This window comes from Schistocerca nitens, chromosome 6 (assembly GCF_023898315.1).
Source record: "Schistocerca nitens isolate TAMUIC-IGC-003100 chromosome 6, iqSchNite1.1, whole genome shotgun sequence".
NCBI lineage: Eukaryota > Metazoa > Arthropoda > Insecta > Orthoptera > Acrididae > Schistocerca > Schistocerca nitens.
Genome location: NC_064619.1, coordinates 170007476 through 170026140, shown reverse-complemented (window position 1 = coordinate 170026140; position 18665 = coordinate 170007476). Strand labels below are relative to the sequence as shown.

At 39.2% G+C, this 18665-nt stretch overlaps 1 protein-coding gene across 3 annotated transcripts in view; it reads right to left on the bottom strand.

Moving 5' to 3' along the window:
• The window catches only part of LOC126263750 (uncharacterized), a 498031-nt gene that overhangs the window by 49052 nt on the left and 430314 nt on the right, over positions 1-18665 (bottom strand). For all 3 annotated transcript variants that reach the window (XM_049960935.1, XM_049960936.1, XM_049960937.1), the window contains 4 exons: positions 13873-13993; positions 12146-12255; positions 11349-11552; positions 11048-11265 (listed from right to left, as the gene is read on the bottom strand). In XM_049960935.1, the coding sequence (XP_049816892.1) occupies positions 11048-11265; positions 11349-11552; positions 12146-12255; positions 13873-13993 (653 nt within the window). The remainder of the gene's footprint in view (positions 1-11047; positions 11266-11348; positions 11553-12145; positions 12256-13872; positions 13994-18665) is intronic.

The following is an 18665-nucleotide window of genomic DNA, read 5'->3' as shown; positions in this document are numbered from 1 at the left end:
ATTTTATGGCAGAAGAAAGAATAAAGACAGACAGTAAGTCTGGTCATGCTGTAATGACAGTCAGGACATAGTAGTACATCATGAAAACTTTACCAGAGTAAAGTATTGTGCCAATTTTCAGAACATTATTTGTGAGCAGACATTTAGGCACAATTTATTTTACTTAGAGTGTTAAAAACATCATGAGCTGCACAGGTACGGAGTAGGCCTTCCACCAAGCAGCAAGCTGAGCCAAGTCCAGATATCAACATTTCACAGGCAACTCAGATCATTTCCACACAGCTGCCATGTGAGGGGCCACCAGAAGCAACTTTGCACATGTGCAGGCTAACTGCCAGTATCGTAGCCAGCGCCAAGTGAGAAGCCGTGACCTACAGCCGTTTACATCATGTCAGAAGCTGATGTTCACCGATGAAACCACATGCTCTAACAATGAAACCACATGCACTAACACAAAGATTTGTGACCCCACTCACCACAATGGACCGTGAGTGTTATAGCATCACATCCATGAACAACAGTGATTATAAGTGCAAGTGTGATGAAAGGTGTATTTCATGGGTGGCTTTTTTTGTCAGTTTACCTACCATTCTCTTTCTGTTGATAGTTAAAAAATAACAGTGCAAATACAAGTAAAGGTAAAGTTCTGCATCCTGGCCCTGACTGGCCAATCAGGAACAACTGACTGCCGTGTCATCCTCTACCAACAGTGTCGTCAGATGCAGTATGGAAGAAGCACACGGTCAGCACACTGCTCTCCCAGATATCATCAGTTGTCTTCATCTTTGTCTTCAGCTACATCTACATCTACATCACTATTCTGCAGTTCACACTTAACTGCCTGGCAGAGGGTTCTTAAAACCATCTTCAGACTACTTCTCTGTTGTCCCATTATGTAACAGGGTATGGGAAAAATGAACACTTTAATCTTTCTGCAGAAGTTTTCATCTTTTATTTTATTATGATAGTAATTCCTCCCTATGTATGTTGGTGACAATAAAATATTTTCTCATTCAGAGGAGAAATTTGGTGATTGAAATTTTGTGAAAAGATCTCACAGCAACAAAAAATGCTTTTGATCTAAAGAGTGCCACCCCAACTCTCTTATCATGTCTGCAACTCTCTCTTGCCTATTTCATCACAATACAAAACAAGCTGTCTATCTTTGGACCTTTTCGATGTCCTCTTGTTAATCATTTATGGTAAGGATCCCATACCAGATAGCAATACTCGAGCAGAGGATGAACAAGTGCAGTATAGGCAGTCTCTTTAGTAGGCCTGTTGCATCTTCTAAGTCTACTGCCAACAAAATACAGCCTTTTGGTCTCCCTTCCTCATGGCATTATCTATGTGGTCATTACAGTTTAAGTTGTTCATAATAGTAATTACTAGGTATTTGTGTAAGTGAAATTTAATGGATTTCTTTTCATACTCATATGGATGACTTCACACTACTTCTTATTCAGAGAGAATTGCCAATTTTTGCACCATACAGACACTGTGTCCAATTGCAGTTGGTGTTGATCTCCTGATTACTTTAACAGATGGTAAATGACAGCTTCGTCTCCAACCAATATAAGAGGACTGCTCACGCCCTATAACACTTCCTTGGGAAACACCAGGCATCACTTCTGTTATACTCCATGATTTTCCATCAGTTACCATGTTCTGTGATCTTTCTGACAGGAAATCACAAATCCAGTTGCACAACTGAAGTGATACTTCTTAGGCAGTCCACACCTGGTAGCTGAGCGGTCAGCATGACAGAATGTCATATCTAAGGGCCCGGGCTCAATTCCCGGCTGGGTTGGAGATTTTCTCCGCTCAGGGACTGGGTGTTGTGTTGTCCTTATCATCATCATTTCATCCCCATTGACACGCAAGTCACCAAAGTGGCTTCAACTCAAAAGACTTGCACCAGGCAAACGGTCTACCTGACGGGAGGCCCTAGCCACAGGGCATTTCCATTTACTTCTTAGGCACACATTTTGACTACAAGTCTCTTGTGAGGGTGTCAAAAGCTTTCTGGAAATCTAAAAATATGGAATCAATTTGAGATCCCCTGCTCATAGCACTCATTACTTCATGAAAATACAAAATTAGCTGTGAATAAAAAGTTCTCAGGTTTTCAGCAGCGTTAAGTGATTAAAATTACATGAGCTTTTGGTCAAGCACTCATACGCCATTTTCAAGTGTTATAACTGTCATTGGGCTGCTGGAACACCCCTTATATACACTAGCTGCTGGCTGTGCATCATTGGTGCCTGTGGCAGCACCATATATGGGCATACATTGACTTGGCAGTCAATGTGCCTACTTCAACTGCGCAACTGTTGGACCCCACACTGTGCTGAGCAGCAGGCCGCCATCTCTATTTAGGGTGTTACTGGTGATTTTTATTTCAATGTCTACTTTAATTAGACAATCTCACAAGCCGTTCATGCGAGTCACAATGGATGTCTTGTCAAATGTTATCCGATGTCCTTCCAACATGACTCACACTAATAGTTTCTGGGATTGTGTAATTAAAAAAGCTATAGAAATAAAAATCACTGATAACATTGTAAACAGAGAGGCTGCCCTGCAGCTCAGCATGGCATGGCATCCAGCGATCATGCAGCTGAAGTGGGCGCATTGATCCCCCAAGTCAATGTATGCCCATATATGATGATGCTGTGAGCACCAGTGACATTACAGCAGGCAGCTAATGTCTGTAAGAGGAATATCAGGAGCACATTGACAATCATACCACTTGATAATGGAGTTCTGCTATGAAAAGAAATGGTGCCCCAGATAATCACTCCTCGTTGTCAGGCCATAAGGCAGGCAACAGTCAAGTTGGTATCCCATCAGCCTGAAATCTCACTGGCTAGAGTAGATTTGTCTTCAGTGATGAGTCCTGCTTTGAACTAAACCCCAATGACCGGTGAAGACATTTGGAGATGGCCCAGGCAAGTGTGGGATACCAAGCTCACTGTCGCCCACCAACCTGACTGTTGGCCCAACAGCCAGGAGTGATAGTGTGGGGTGCCATTTCTTTTCACAGAAGGACCCCTTTGATTGACATTCGCAGCACCCTTACAGTGCAGTGATAAATCGATGAAATCCTACACCCTGTTTTGTTGCTCTGCATGTCAAGTCATCCAGAGCCTACATTTCAGCAAGATAATGCCACTCCCCTTCCCCTGCACATGGGGAGAGTTGCTACTGTTTGTCTCTATGATTGCCAGATCCTACATTTGCCAGCAAGGTTGCCAGATCTCTCCTCAACTGAGAATGTTTGGGGGATTACGGGTAGGGCCCTCCAACCAGCTTGGCATTTTGATGATCTAATGTGCCAATTGTACAGAATTTGGTGTACTATCTTTCAGGACAACATCCAACAACTCTATCAGTCAATGCTAAGCCGAATAACTGCTTGCATAAATGCCAGAGGTGAGCCAGCGTGATACTGACTTATGAATAAATTGTTGAGTTTTCCTGAAATTGTAATCACCTGTTTGTCTGTACATGTATATCAGATCTACTGATATCCAGAGTGCATGTGAAAGGGGAAGAAAATTTGACAGTCTTACGTATTTGGAATAAGATAGGGAACGGATGGTAAGGTCACTGAGGAATATAGGCTGGGGAAAGAAATATAATAGGGGCCAAAGGCTTCTACAATTCTGCTATAAATTGCAGGAAACACAAGAAAATAAGATATACTTGTAGAGGACCAGGAGACACAAAAAAAATTTAAGTGGACTATATCACAGTCAGCCAACAATTTAGACACAAAATTCTGGACTGCGGGGCATCTCAAATGCAAATATAGACTCACACCAAAACCTCATAGTGATGGATAGCAGGCTGAAATTGAAGAGGATAAAGAGAAAGCCCCCCCCCCCCCTCATCCCATGAACCATGGACCTTGCCGTTGGTGGGGTGGCTGTACTGTACTGTACTGTACTGTAGGTGCAACCACAATGGAGGGGTATCTGTTGAGAGGCCAGACAAATGTGTGGTTCCTGAAGAGAGGCAGCAGTCTTATCAGTAGTTGAAGGGGCAACAGTCTGGATGATTAACTGATTGGCCTTGTAACATTAACCAAAATGGTCTTGCTGTGCTTTTACTACGAATGGCTGAAAGCAAGGGGAAGCTACAGCCATAACTTGTCCCGAGGGCATCCAGCTTTACTGTATGGTTAAATGATGCCGGCATCCTCTTGGGTAAAATATTCCAGAGGTAAAATAGTCCCCCATTTGGATCTCCGGGTGGGGACTCCTCAGGAGGATGTTGTTAGAAGAGAAAGAAAACTGGTGTTCTACGCATCAGAGAGTGGAATGTCAGATCCCTTAATCGGAGAGGTAGGTTAGAAAATTTAAAAAGGGAAATGGATAGGTTAAATTTAGATATAGTGGGAATTAGTGAAGTTTGGTGGCAGGAGAATCAAGACTTCTGGTCAGGTGAATACAGGGTTATAAATACAAAATCAAATAGGGGTAATGGAGGAGTAGGTTTAATAATGAATAAAAAAATAGGAATGCGGGTAAGCTACTACGAACAGCATAGTGAATGCATTATTGTAGCCAAGATAGACACGCAGCCAACACCTCCCACAGTAGTATAAGCTTATATACCAACTAGCTCCACAGATAATGAAGAGATTGATGAAAAGTATGATGATATAAAAATAATTATTCAGATAGTGAAGGGAGACACAAATTTAATAGTCATGGGGGACTGGAATTCGACAGTAGGAAAAGGAAGAGAAGGAAAAGTAGTAGCTGAATATGGAATGAGGGTAAGGAATGAAAGAGAAAGCTGTCTTGTAAAATTTTGCACGGAGCACAACTTAATCATAGCTAACACTTGGTCCAAGAATCATGAAAGAAGGTTGTATACATGGAAGAGGCCTGGTGATACTGAAAGGTTTCTGATAGATTATACAATAGTAAGACAGAGATTTAGGAACCAGGTTTTAAATTGTAAGACATTTCCAGGGGCAGATGTGGACTCTGACCACAATCTATTGGTTATGAACTGTAGATTAAAACTGAAGAAACTACAAAAAGGTGGGAATTTAAGGAGGTGGGACCTGGATAAACTGACAGAACCAGAGGTTGTAGAAAGTTTCACAGAGAGCATTAGGGAATGACTGACAAGAACGGGGGAAAGAAATACAGTAGAAGAAGAGTGGGTAGCTTTGAGAGATCAAATAGTGAAGGCAGCACAGGATCAAGTAGGTAAAAAGGAGAGGGCTAGTAGAAATCCTTGGGTAACAGAAGAAAAATTGAATTTAATTGATGAAAGGAGAAAATATAAAAATGCAGTAAATGAAGCAGGCAAAAAGGAATACAAACATCTCAAAAATGAGATTGACAGGAAGTGCAAAATAGCTAAGCAAGGATGACTAGAGGACAAATGTAATGATGTAGAGGCATATATCACTAGGAGTAAAATAGATACTGCCTGTAGGAAAATTAAAGAGACCTTTGGAGAAAAGAGAACCACTTGTATGAATATCAAGAGCTCAGATGGAAAACCAGTTCAAAGCAAAGAAGAAAAACCAGAAAGGTGGAAGGAGTATAAAGGGGGACTATACAAGGGTGATGTACTTGAGGACAATATTATTGAAATGAAAGAGGATGTAGATGAAGGTGAAATGGGAGATATGATACTGCATGAAGAGTCTGACAGAGCACTGAAAGACCTAAGTCAAAACAAGGCCCCGGGAGTAGACATAATTCCATTAGAACTACTGACAGCCTTGGGAGAGCCAGCCCTGACAAAACTCTACCATCTGGTGAGCAAGATGTAAGAGACAGGCAAAATACCCTCAGACTTCAAGAGGAACATAATAATTTCAGTCCCAAAGAAAGCAGGTGTTGACAGGTGTGAAAATTACTGAACTATCAGTTTAATAAGTCACGGTTGCAAAATACTAACATGAATTCTTTTCAGACAAATGGAAAAACTAGTACAAGCCAACCTCAGGGAAGACTGGTTTCCGTAGAAATCCTGGAACATGTGAGGCAATACATCTTAGAAGATAGAGTAAGGAAAGACAAACCTACGTTTCTAGCATCTACATCTACATCCATACTCCGCAAGCCACCCGACGATGACTTTAGAGCAAGCTTTTGACAATGTTGACTGGAATACTCTCTTCCAAATTCTGAAGGTTTGAGGGGTCAAATACAGGGAGTGAAAGGCTATTTAGAATTTGTACACAAACCAGGTGGCAGTTATAAGAGTCGAGCGGCATCAAGGGGAAGCATTGGTTGGGAAGGGCGTGAGACAGGGTTGTAGCCTATCCCCGATGTCATTCAATCTGTATATTGAGCAAGCACTAAAGGAAACAAAAGAAAAATTCGGAGTAGGAATTAAAACCCATGCAGAAAAAATAAAATACTTTGAGGTTTGCCAATGACATTGCAGTTCTGTCAGAGACAGCAAAGGACCTGGAAGAGCAGTTGAATGGAATGGACAGTGCCTTGAAAGGAGGATATAAGATGAATATCAACAATAGCAAAATGAGGATAATGGAATGAAGTCAAATTAAATAGGGTGATACTGGGCGAATCAGAACACGAAATTAGACACTTAAAAGTAGTAAATGAGTTTTGCTATTTTGTGAGCAAAATAACTGATATTGGTCAAAGTAGAGAGGATATAAAATATAGACTGGCAATGGGAAGGAAAACATTTCTGAAGAAGAGAAATTTATTAATACTGAGTGTAGATTTAAGTGTCAGGAAGTCGTTTCTCGAAGTATTTGTATGGAGTGTAGCCATGTATGGAAGTGAAACATGGACGATAAATAGTTTAGACAAGAAGAGAATAGAAGCTTTTGAAATGTGGAGCTACAGAAGACTGCCGAAATTTAGATGGGTAAATCATGTAACTAATGAGGAGGTACTGAAGAGAATTAGGAAAAAGAGAAATTTGTGGCACATCTTGACTAGAAGTAGGAATTGGTTGGTAGGACATGTTCTGCGGCATCAAGGGATCACCAATTTAGTATTCGAGGACAGCGTGGAGGGTAAAAATCGTAGAGGAAGACCAAGAAATGAATACACAAAGCAGATTCAGAAGGATGTAGGTTGCGTTGCAGTAGGTACTTGGAGATGAAGAAGCTTGCACAGGATAGAGTAACATGGAGAGCTGCATCAAACCCAACTCTGGACTGAAGACCAGAACAACAACAACAACAAAGAGAAAGATCAATACATTTGACAATGTTGAATTACCTTTTTCTCTTAAAGTTTTGAAGGTATCAGGGATAAAATACAAGAGAGCAAAAGATTATTTACAGCTTTTAAAGAAACCAGAGTACAATTTTAAGAGTCTACGGACATGAAAGGGAAGCCTTAGTTCAGACAGGAGTGAGACAGGATTGTGGTCTATGTACCTAATGTTATTCAACCTGTTCATTGAGCAAGTAGTAAAGGAAGCAGAGGAGAAATTTGGAGATAGAATTAAAATTCAGGGAGAAGAAATAAAAACTTTGAAGTCTGCTGATGACACTGTAATTCTGGCAGAGACAGACAAGGACTTTGATGTGCAATTGAACAGAATGGACAGTGTATGGAAACGAGGTAATATAAGATGAACATCAACAAAATAAAATGAAATGAGACACTGGACGTAGATCAGTTTTGATATTTGGGCAGAAAAATACACTCCTGGAAATTGAAATAAGAACACCGTGAATTCATTGTCCCAGGAAGGGGAAACTTTATTGACACATTCCTGGGGTCAGATACATCACATGATCACACTGACAGAACCACAGGCACATAGACACAGGCAACAGAGCATGCACAATGTCGGCACTAGTACAGTGTATATCCACCTTTCGCAGCAATGCAGGCTGCTATTCTCCCATGGAGACGATCGTAGAGATGCTGGATGTAGTCCTGTGGAACGGCTTGCCATGCCATTTCCACCTGGCGCCTCAGTTGGACCAGCGTTCGTGCCGGACGTGCAGACCGCGTGAGACGACGCTTCATCCAGTCCCAAACATGCTCAATGGGGGACAGATCCGGAGATCTTGCTGGCCAGGGTAGCTGACTTACACCTTCTAGAGCACGTTGGGTGGCACGGGATACATGCGGACGTGCATTGTCCTGTTGGAACAGCAAGTTCCCTTGCCGGTCTAGGAATGGTAGAACGATGGGTTCGATGACGGTTTGGATGTACCGTGCACTATTCAGTGTCCCCTCGACGATCACCAGTGGTGTACGGCCGGTGTAGGAGATCGCTCCCCACACCAAGATGCCGGGTGTTGGCCCTGTGTGCCTCGGTCGTATGCAGTCCTGATTGTGGCGCTCACCTGCACGGCGCCAAACACGCATACGACCATCATTGGCACCAAGGCAGAAGCGACTCTCATCGCTGAAGACGACACGTCTCCATTCGTCCCTCCATTCACGCCTGTCGCGACACCACTGGAGGCGGGCTGCACGATGTTGGGGCGTGAGCGGATGACGGCCTAACGGTGTGCGGAACCGTAGCCCAGCTTCATGGAGACGGTTGCGAATGGTCCTCGCCGATACCCCAGGAGCAACAGTGTCCCTAATTTGCTGGGAAGTGGCGGTGCGGTCCCCTACGGCACTGCGTAGGATCCTACGGTCTTGGCGTGCATCCGTGCGTCGCTGCGGTTCGGTCCCAGGTCGACGGGCACGTGCACCTTCCGCCGACCACTGGCGACAACATCGATGTACTGTGGAGACCTCACGCCCCACGTGTTGAGCAATTCGGCGGTACGTCCACCCGGCCTCCCGCATGCCCACTATACGCCCTCGCTCAAAGTCCGTCAACTGCACATACGGTTCACGTCCACGCTGTCGCGGCATGCTACCAGTGTTAAAGACTGCGATGGAGCTCCGTATTCCACGGCAAACTGGCTGACACTGACGGCGGCGGTGCACAAATGCTGCGCAGCTAGCGCCATTCGACGGCCAACACCGCAGTTCCTGGTGTGTCCGCTGTGCCGTGCGTGGGATCATTGCTTGTACAGCCCTCTCGCAGTGTCCGGAGGAAGTATGGTGGGTCTGACACACCAGTGTCAATGTGTTCTTTTTTCCATTTCCAGGAGTGTAATTTAGGATGGCCAAAGTAGAGAGGATATAAAATAAAAACTGGCAATAGCATACAATGTCTTTTCTGACAGTATTTGTCTGGAGTGTAGCCCTGTATGGAAGTGAAGCATGGATGATAAGCAGTTCAGACAGGAAGAGAACAGAAGCTTTTGATGAAATTCTTTCATTTTGCGAAGACCGAAGCAGTAATCTTTTTTACTTGCTAAAAAACATTCAACTGCCAAGGTCACATATATATTTCTTTATTTAAAACAACTGGTTTCAATGGACATTACTGTCATCTTCAGGTGACAAGCGGGCATGAGCTCCAACATAGGATGAACACGATTCAAAATGAAAAAAAATTTTAAGACCTCAAGATGACAGCACAGTCTGTCAAAACTGGTTGTTTTAAGTGAAGCAATATTTATGTGATGCTGAATGATTTAAGAAGCTTTTTAAATACACTGAAGCGGCTAAGAAACAGATATAAGCTTATGTATTCAACTCCAGAGATATGTATACAGGCACAATACAGTGCTGTGGTCGGCAACACCTGTATAAGACAGCAAGTGTCTGGCATAGTTGTTAGATCAGTTACCACTGCTACAATGGCAGGTTATCAAGATTTAAGTGAGTTTGAATGTGGTGTAACAGTCAGCACATGAGCATCTCTGAGATAGCAATGAAGTGGGGATTTTTCCATATGGCCATTTTCAAGAGTGTACCGTGAATATCAGAAATCTGGTTAAACATCAGATCTCCAACACTGCTGCAGCCAGGAAAAGATCCTGCACGAACGGGACCAATGACAACCAAAGACAATCATTCAACATGACAGAAGTGCAACCCTTCTACAAATTGCAGCAGATTTCAATACTGGGCCATCAATAAGTGTCAGCATGCGAACCATTCAACAAAACATCATCAATATGGGCTTTCAGAGCTGAAGACCACTCTTGTACCCTTGACAACTGCACGACACAAAGCATTACGCTTATTATGGGCTTTCAGAGCTGAAGGCCACTCTTGTACCCTTGACAACTGCACGACACAAAGCATTACGCCTCGCCTGGGTCCGTCAACACTGCTATTGGACTGTTGATGAATAGAAACATGTTACCTGGTTGGATGAGTCTCATTTCAAATTGTATAAAGTGGATGGACATGAACGGGTATGGAGACAACCTCATGAATCCATGGACCCTGCATGTCAGCAGGGAACTGTTCAAGTTGGTGGAGGCTCTGTAATGGTATGGGGCGTGTGCAGTTGGAGTGATATGGGACACCTGATACGTCTAGATACGACTCTGATAGGTGACATGTACATAATCATTCTGTCTGATCACCTGCATCCATTCATGTCCATTGTGCATTCCGAAAGACTTGGGCAATTCCAACAGGACAATGCGACACAAGGTTGGATTACAGGAAGATATTAAAGGAGTTCAGAAGTGGGCTGCTAATTTGTTACCAAGTAACCAGGTTCAATAAAAACACAATTATTATGGCGATGCTCTGGGAACTCAAATGGGAATCACTGGAGGCAAGGCGGTGTTGTTTCTGAGGAACACTGTTGAGAAAATTCCAAAAACCACCATTTGAAGCTGACTGCATAACAATCAACTACCACCAATGTACATTTCACATAAAGATGTCAAAGTTAATTTTACCTGGCATAAGTGAATCACGGTGACTACTTCATTATGATAGTAGATGAATGTCATTATTCACATTGAAATGCTCAAAAAACTATTGTAATTCCTAGCATGGAGTTTCAAACAAAAGGCTACATGTTATGAGATTCCATTTACAGCAGTATGCAATAGACATATTACAATGATGACTTTAACTAACATTTTAACTGCTCTCTACGACTTTATTTGTGAGCCAGTAATCAGGAGGGAATCTTATGACATGAACATCTCACTACAACAGATATTTGGCAGGTGTTTTACTTTATACTTGTATTTATTTACCATTCTAGTATCATTTGAGAAGCCAATTCCCGTCCATGTGTCAGTGTGCTTTGTATGTATTGTAAATCGAAGCTCATCCTTTTTGTTGTGATGTTCCCACCGGGCATAATACTCGCACTGGCCCTTCTCAGGATCACATCCACGAGGAGTTCGCCAGTGACCACCACAGATGCTGGCATCAGTAGTGGCTGCAGTTTTCTGCTCACGCTCTGCTTCTTCTGTAGAAAAAGTTGGCAAAAGAAATACTGAGGTATTACACACTTTGATCAGCATGAGATTAAATTGTTGGTGATAGTATTACCATAGAAGTTAAGTGTCGTCTGTCCTCTTTGTGAGCCATGACCATGATACTTCAACTCATCCTGACGATAAAAGTCTTTCACTGACGCTTTATCCTTCTCTAAGCCTGATTTAGGATTGTGTATGTATCTGTTTGGCTCTTGTCCTTTAGCCCAGATAACATGCATTAAGTCCTCCTCAATTGTGTGATCAGTGGGCTCCACAGCTGTGTAAAAGATTGTACATTTAATAGAATAGTATACCTAGAAACTATTACTTTAGTCTAAAACAGTACCTTATTAATTACAATTTTAATTAAAACCATATATGTATGTTTTCATCATAGTATAATAAACAAAATGACTGAAACACTATTACTGTATTTTTCGCTTTCCACATTTCCATTACTTGGACCTATATGTGATACAGCCAATGGCATTTACTGTTTTGGACATTTTATTTCTGTGTAACATAATTATCAATTAATAATAATAATAATTATAATATATATATATATATATATATATATATATATATATAATTAATAACAGATATAACATAATTATCAGATTCAGTTCTACAACCATTTACCAAAACTCCTTACTACTATCCTCCTCACATTCCTGATGAAGGATGTCTGAATCTGACATTTATTATAAACCACTAGTTCTGACCTTTTAAAAATATTGCTGCATTTGATTTACTTTGTAGATGAATTATCTCTAAGTCTTGGCAATGATTTAATAGACGACCACTTTCTCAAGATAGCAGCTCATCTTTTGACTGATTAGTTGCTCTGTAATTAAATGATTTAAATACCTTTCAGTTTCTTTCTAAACAATATTGTTGTAACTCCATCTTTTTCGAAACCCATTGCTGCAGTCAAATCATCATTTCCTCCCCAGAACTTATCAACTTTTGGAGTGGACCTGGAAGATACAACCATCTATTACATTGTAGTACATAAATCACACACAGAAAATTCAAATACAGAGCTATTATATTTCCGTGGATGGCCGGGTGTCCATCATTACTGAAGTGATGATTGCTATGCAACAACCTCTGTGGGAAAGAGTAGAAACCAAACCTCATATTTGTACAAGCATCATAGTTTGAATGTTATAAAAGAAATAGGAAATAGAGTAAAGCGACATTCCTTTTATAGGTTCTCATAATGACATCGTGTCATACACACACTATTTACACATTCCACAGCGCTTTCTACATCTACATCCATACTCCACAAGCCATCTGACAGTGGTATTACTCTAAGATGCAAACACTACTAAAAAAAAAAAAAAAAAAAAAAAAAAAAAAAAAAAAAAAAACCACACACACACACACACACACACACACACACTTTTAGAGTTTGTGTCATTTACGTTATAAATACAAGAAATATTAGAAGGAACTAGGTGATCTGACCCAGCACACAAGAACTGTGTGTTCTTTCTATTTATTTAGGCAATGTGTCAAATTTAATTCATGAACATTTGGGTGTTTCAGACAATTTAAAACTCTAAGCAACAGCTATCCTAAAAAAATCAAAAAATCATTACTATGTGCTAGTTAAAGGCTGCAGTCCATGTGATTTTTGTAAAATTGTGTAGTCAAAAATGAACTATATTTCACTCCATCAATATAAAAAATGGAATCAGAGAATCACACTGAAGAGCTGTATCACAGGAATAAAATTAAACTCAGAATGGGGAACATAAAATATGGAGCCCCATGAAGTTCACTCCTGATTACCCTCATATTTTTAATCTACATTAATAAAGCTTTCTGTTGACACCAGCATATTAATGAAAGATGTGAACTAAACTATACCACACACAACCTTGATGATAGCTGAACAGACCTGAACTTCAGAGCAAACACCAAAACTAAGAATAAGAATCATATTACACAATTTTTAAAAAGTAAGTGTGATGTGCTGGTAACATAAATTAGCATTACTGACATTCTGCTAATTATGCATTGAGTTTTTCGTTTTACACTTAACATAACCATAAATGGATAACTTCCATTAGCAGATACACTCTGAATTTGCTGTTTTCCAATTTCTTTCAGTATCCCATTCAGCTGCTGCTTTTCATTACTCTGTACAGCAATAGCACTTGAAACATAACCACTGGTGGGGAGTGAGGTAACTATTTAAACATGACAATTTACTTTAATTATAACATTAAAATTAGCAAGTAAAATAAGAACCCAGAGATTAGTCAGTTTAAGCGAGGAATGACTAATAAGGAATACTTTTAATCTATATTTCGGTTTTAGTAGATTTACTGCCTTTTGCCTACAAGTCACTTTAACTCCACATCTTCCTTGTTTTAGTTTTGAAGAACAATACACGATATTTGCAATAACACACCTGCCATGTATTACTCAGTAATAAATAGAGAAGTTATCTGAGGAGCTACAAATACAGTTCAAGACAAATGTTATTTTTGTTTTTCAAAAATAATCTGCTAGGAGCAATGAATTTTGAGTAACAGAATTTTACAGATTCTACGATGCACCATGAAATAGCGTACACATACCTGTCTCGTGTGTAGTAGTCCATTATACGATGTCTACTTCCCCGAGCAGAGCCAATCACAATGTCAGTGCAATCCATGGCATTAAAGTCATGACGAGGAGTGTAGATATGAAGTGCTCCACCTATAACGGAGAAGCTTGTTCAGATAATTATGTCATTTCAGATTAAGAACTTCAAGTTCAAAGTTTACTTGATTAATGTTCTAGATATAATTAGCTTAAGTTTCTTTTAATTTTGCACCCATTAGTTCAATTGCAGAAAAAATCTCTGACCTCAAAGCTTACATTCTAGCAAAAACTTAAGAAGACAGAAGATTTCAGGAAAAATATTTTTAAATGTAAATAGTATGTGCTTTGGAGGTTTCAAACCTCACTGATAAACACAAGTGGAAATTTAAGACAACAAAGCAAGGCGAACTCTTAGGCGTTTAGAGTAAAGGAGCAAATTTAAACTATGCTGTAGAAATATGGGGTGCAACAACTCAAGCCAACCTAAGCACATTATTAATACTACAGAAAAAAGTTATCAGAATTATTTGTGGTGCCAAACCTCAAGAATCATGGAATCTGTTCCCAAAATTAGGTGTGCTTACCATTATAGGTGTATACATATTGCAAGTTATATTGCTTGTGAAAACAATAAATCCAAATTTCAACTGTGACCTGCACCAGTATGATACAAGGTGAAAGTTCAGATACCATGTAAATAGCCACAGAACAGCTTTATATGAAAAAAAATGCACTTCATGCTGGACTGAAGCTAGCCAATGCCCTACCAAAAAATCTTACAACCCTTCCTACTAACAAATTAAAAGATCAGCTAAAAAGAATTCTAATTGGAAACCCTTTTTATTCCCTAGACGAGTATTATATCTGTATGAAAAGTGCTTCATAAATATGTCAAGCTCATAGTTTTAAATAACCTACAAACTAATATAATGTTGATAACAACAATATTTATAATATTGTGATTGTATACTACCAAATGTAAAATGCATCAAAATGTAAAATTTATTAATACAAACAAATCTTTAGTCTGTAATTTATAAAATGACATATTCAGAAGAATAATCTGTATGATGTCCTGAAATTGTATTATTTCTAGGGATTGTATTTGATTATTCGATGCTGAATAAATATTATTATTATTACTGTTATATGTTTCATATCTGTGCCCTTTAGCACATTTATGTAAGAAATGTTGAGTTTAAAAACACTGATTGGTGATGTAGATGAATTCTTCTGCAATTTAGAAGAATTTCTGGACGAACTATCAACAAACAGAAAACAGGTCATAATAATAATAGATATGAACATTGACTATTTAAGCTATAATGTAAATTACTTCGGTATTCTGACTTGTTATACTGCTATAACCATATCAATACAAATTCTTTACCAACTAGGACAAAACTTGACTCACAGTCTTGCTCTGTCCATGTTGTTATAAAGTTAAATAGGGAAGACATAATGGTAAGAACCACTAAAATCTCTCTCTCTCTCTCTCTCTCTCTGGCCATAAAGCTCTATCCACAGAGATTAACAGTCACCACAAAGTAATTCTGTTCTGCACAGTGACTTACTCTCTTATAAAAAAAATGACCATGACAAACTTAAGGAGAACCTTTCACAAAGAGACCGGCAGAAGATATACAAATCTGATGATATTAATGAAAAGTGGGGCCATTTCTATGAAACATATAACCATGTTTTAAGTGGGCATGTCCAGTAGTAAAAAAAATTAAGGAAATCAGATTCCACAAAGAGTCTTAAAATTCCTCCCGAAAATTGACAAATTAAAGGAAAATATGGACAACTCATGTGCTGTTCAGAGATATAAAATTGCAATACTTCATAACAAAGTACAAAACAGCAGAAATATGTATAGGAAGTCCCCGAAGACACTAAACACAAACTATTAGCTGAAAGGAGAAGTAAATTCAGTACTGTTAGTAAGACAGTCTTGACTGTGGTGAGAATGTGAAAGCAGAGAGTATTCAGGCTGCAGTAACAAAGCATAGGCTCCCTCGCCAACTCCCCATTTTTCTTTTAGAAGGTGAGGGAGCCTATGACAGTATTTGAGGCTTTCATAAAACATTTCAGTAATGCATGCAGGGAAGAAATTTATGAACCAACATTACAAGTAAACTCAGTTAAAATGAGTAATTCATTGTACCTAACAAGTGTGACAGAATATGAAGTCATGAAAATAATCTCAAAACTCAAAATAAAAACATCCACTCACTGGGACACTATATCATCTACACTACTTAAAGAATGCAAAAATGAATTAATAAAAAGGAATAACACATTTAATAAACATTCAACTGCCCAAGGAGCTTCTCAGAACTTTTAAAATTTACTGAGATGTGACCAGTGAATAAAAAGGGAGCAACCACTGAGATAAAGAATCAAATGCCAATTACATTGACTTCAATACTTGGTACATCACTTGGAAGAGTGGAATCTTTCTTCTGTAAATAAAACCTATTAAACAACTTGCAGCAAAATTTCTGAAAAGGAAGGTATACAATAACAGCAGAATAAATGTTTCTCCATGCACTGCTAAACAGACTGCATAAAGGAAAGAAAGTCACTGGAACGTTTTTAGAGTTTTCTAAGGTCTTTGATTCTTGGAATCACGCAGTAATATTATCCAAGTTACAAACTTATGGTATCAGAGGACTAGCACAAACCATTTTAAGTTCTTATCTCTGAGACAGAAGACAGTGTACTGAACTATATTATAAGAATGAAAGTAAGCTGTTAACAGTAAAATCAGCATACGAAACTCTCAGCTGTGGAGTCCCCCGGAGAAGTATTTGTAGGCATTTTTGTTTCTTGTATGTATTAATAACTGATGGTTAGCTGTGGTTCTAGTGAGCAGTTAGCATTCCAAAGCAATAAAGAGAACTTTGAACTAAATGTCATACAGAATCCCAGTCTACAGTTGAAACACCTGAGAAACTTAAGTTTTTGGGCATTATGATTGATGAACATCCTCTACAGACAGAGCATACCAACCATATCTGTAAAAAGGTTACCTGCAATATTTACTCACTATAATACCCCTAAAATAAACTTCCTCCTGTTCTTAAACAAGTATGTTTTTTAATCCATATTTGCAATGTTGTTGTTGTTGTGGTCTTCAGTCCTGAGACTGGTTTGATGCAGCTTTCCATGCTACCCTATCCTGCGCAAGCTTCTTCATATCCCAGTACGTACTGCAGCCTACATCCTTCTGAATCTGCTTAGTGTATTCATTTCTTGGTCTCCCTCTACGATTTTTACCCTCCACGCTGCCCTCCAGTACTAAATTGGTGATCCCTTGATGCCTCAGAACATGTCCTACCAACCAATTCCTACTTCTAGTCAAGTTGTGCCACAAACTCCTCTTCTCCCCAATCCTATTCATTACCTCCTCATTAGTTATGTGATCTACCCATCTAATCTTCAGCATTCTTCTGTAGCACCACATTTCGAAAGCTTCTATTCTCTTCTTCTCCAAACTAGTTATCGTCCATGTTTCACTTCCATACATGGCTACACTCCATACATATACTTTCAGAAACAACTTTCTGACACTTAAATCTATACTCAATGTTAACAAATTTCTCTTCTTCAGAAATGCTTTCCTTGCCATTGCCAGTCTACATTTTATATCCTCTCTACTTCGACCATCATCAGTTATTTTGCTCCCCAAATAGCAAAACTCCTTTACTACTTTAAGTGTCTCGTTTCCTAATCTAACTCCCTCAACATCACCCAACTTAATTCGACTACATTCCATTATCCTCGTTTTGCTTTTGTTGATGTTCATCTTATATCCTCCTTTCAAGACACTGTCCATTCCGTTCAACTGCTCTTCCAAGTCCTTTGCTGTCTCTGACAGAATTACAATGTCATCGGCGAACCTCAAAGTTTTTATTTCTTCTCCATGGATTTTTATACCCACTCCGAATTTTTCTTTTGTTTCCTTTACTGCTTGCTCAATATACAGATATATATTTGCAATATGGGGCTGAAATTTGGTGTGGCACAACCACAGCCTACGTGGATAGGATATTCAGGCTTCAAAAGAGAGCAGTTAGGATAACTGCTGATATAAGCAGGTGCCAGTTCTGTAGTGAATACTTCAAAAATTATAATTAACTGACTGTGTGTTCCTGGATGTTCTTAACACTGTAATGTTTACAAAAGAGAATGATGAAATAAGTGTAATGAACAGAAGTATTCATCATTACAATGCATGAACCAGTTATCATAGGATACTGAATAATAAACAAGCTACTGATCACAGTCCACTTGGAGCTATAAGACAGTTTTATAGTAGATTGCTAAATAATATAAAGTAACTCCACGTCAATCTTTTTAAGCGCAGGTCAAAATAGCTGTTAACTGAAAGATGTTTATACTCACTTTAGGATTTCTGATCTGCATTATTAATAGTTCTACTTTCATGTACTGCAATATATTATAGGTTTTATATAACAGTATACAATGTGCAACGTGTTGTGTATATTCATTATACGTTTGGCAAGATATCATTGTTGTAAATGCGTGTACAAAAAAATGATCATGTCTAAGACTATTAAGTTATTATTGACACAGATTATTATCAAGAATACATGTACACCCAAAAAATAAATTGCAAGAATAACTGCCATACATCATCTGCCGGATGTATATTGATGCAAACTATTCGTACATATAACTTTCATGTATTTTCACTTCTAATAAATGTCTTACTTAGCTTCATTTCTTCATTTAACAATATTTGTGATACAAGCTGCAC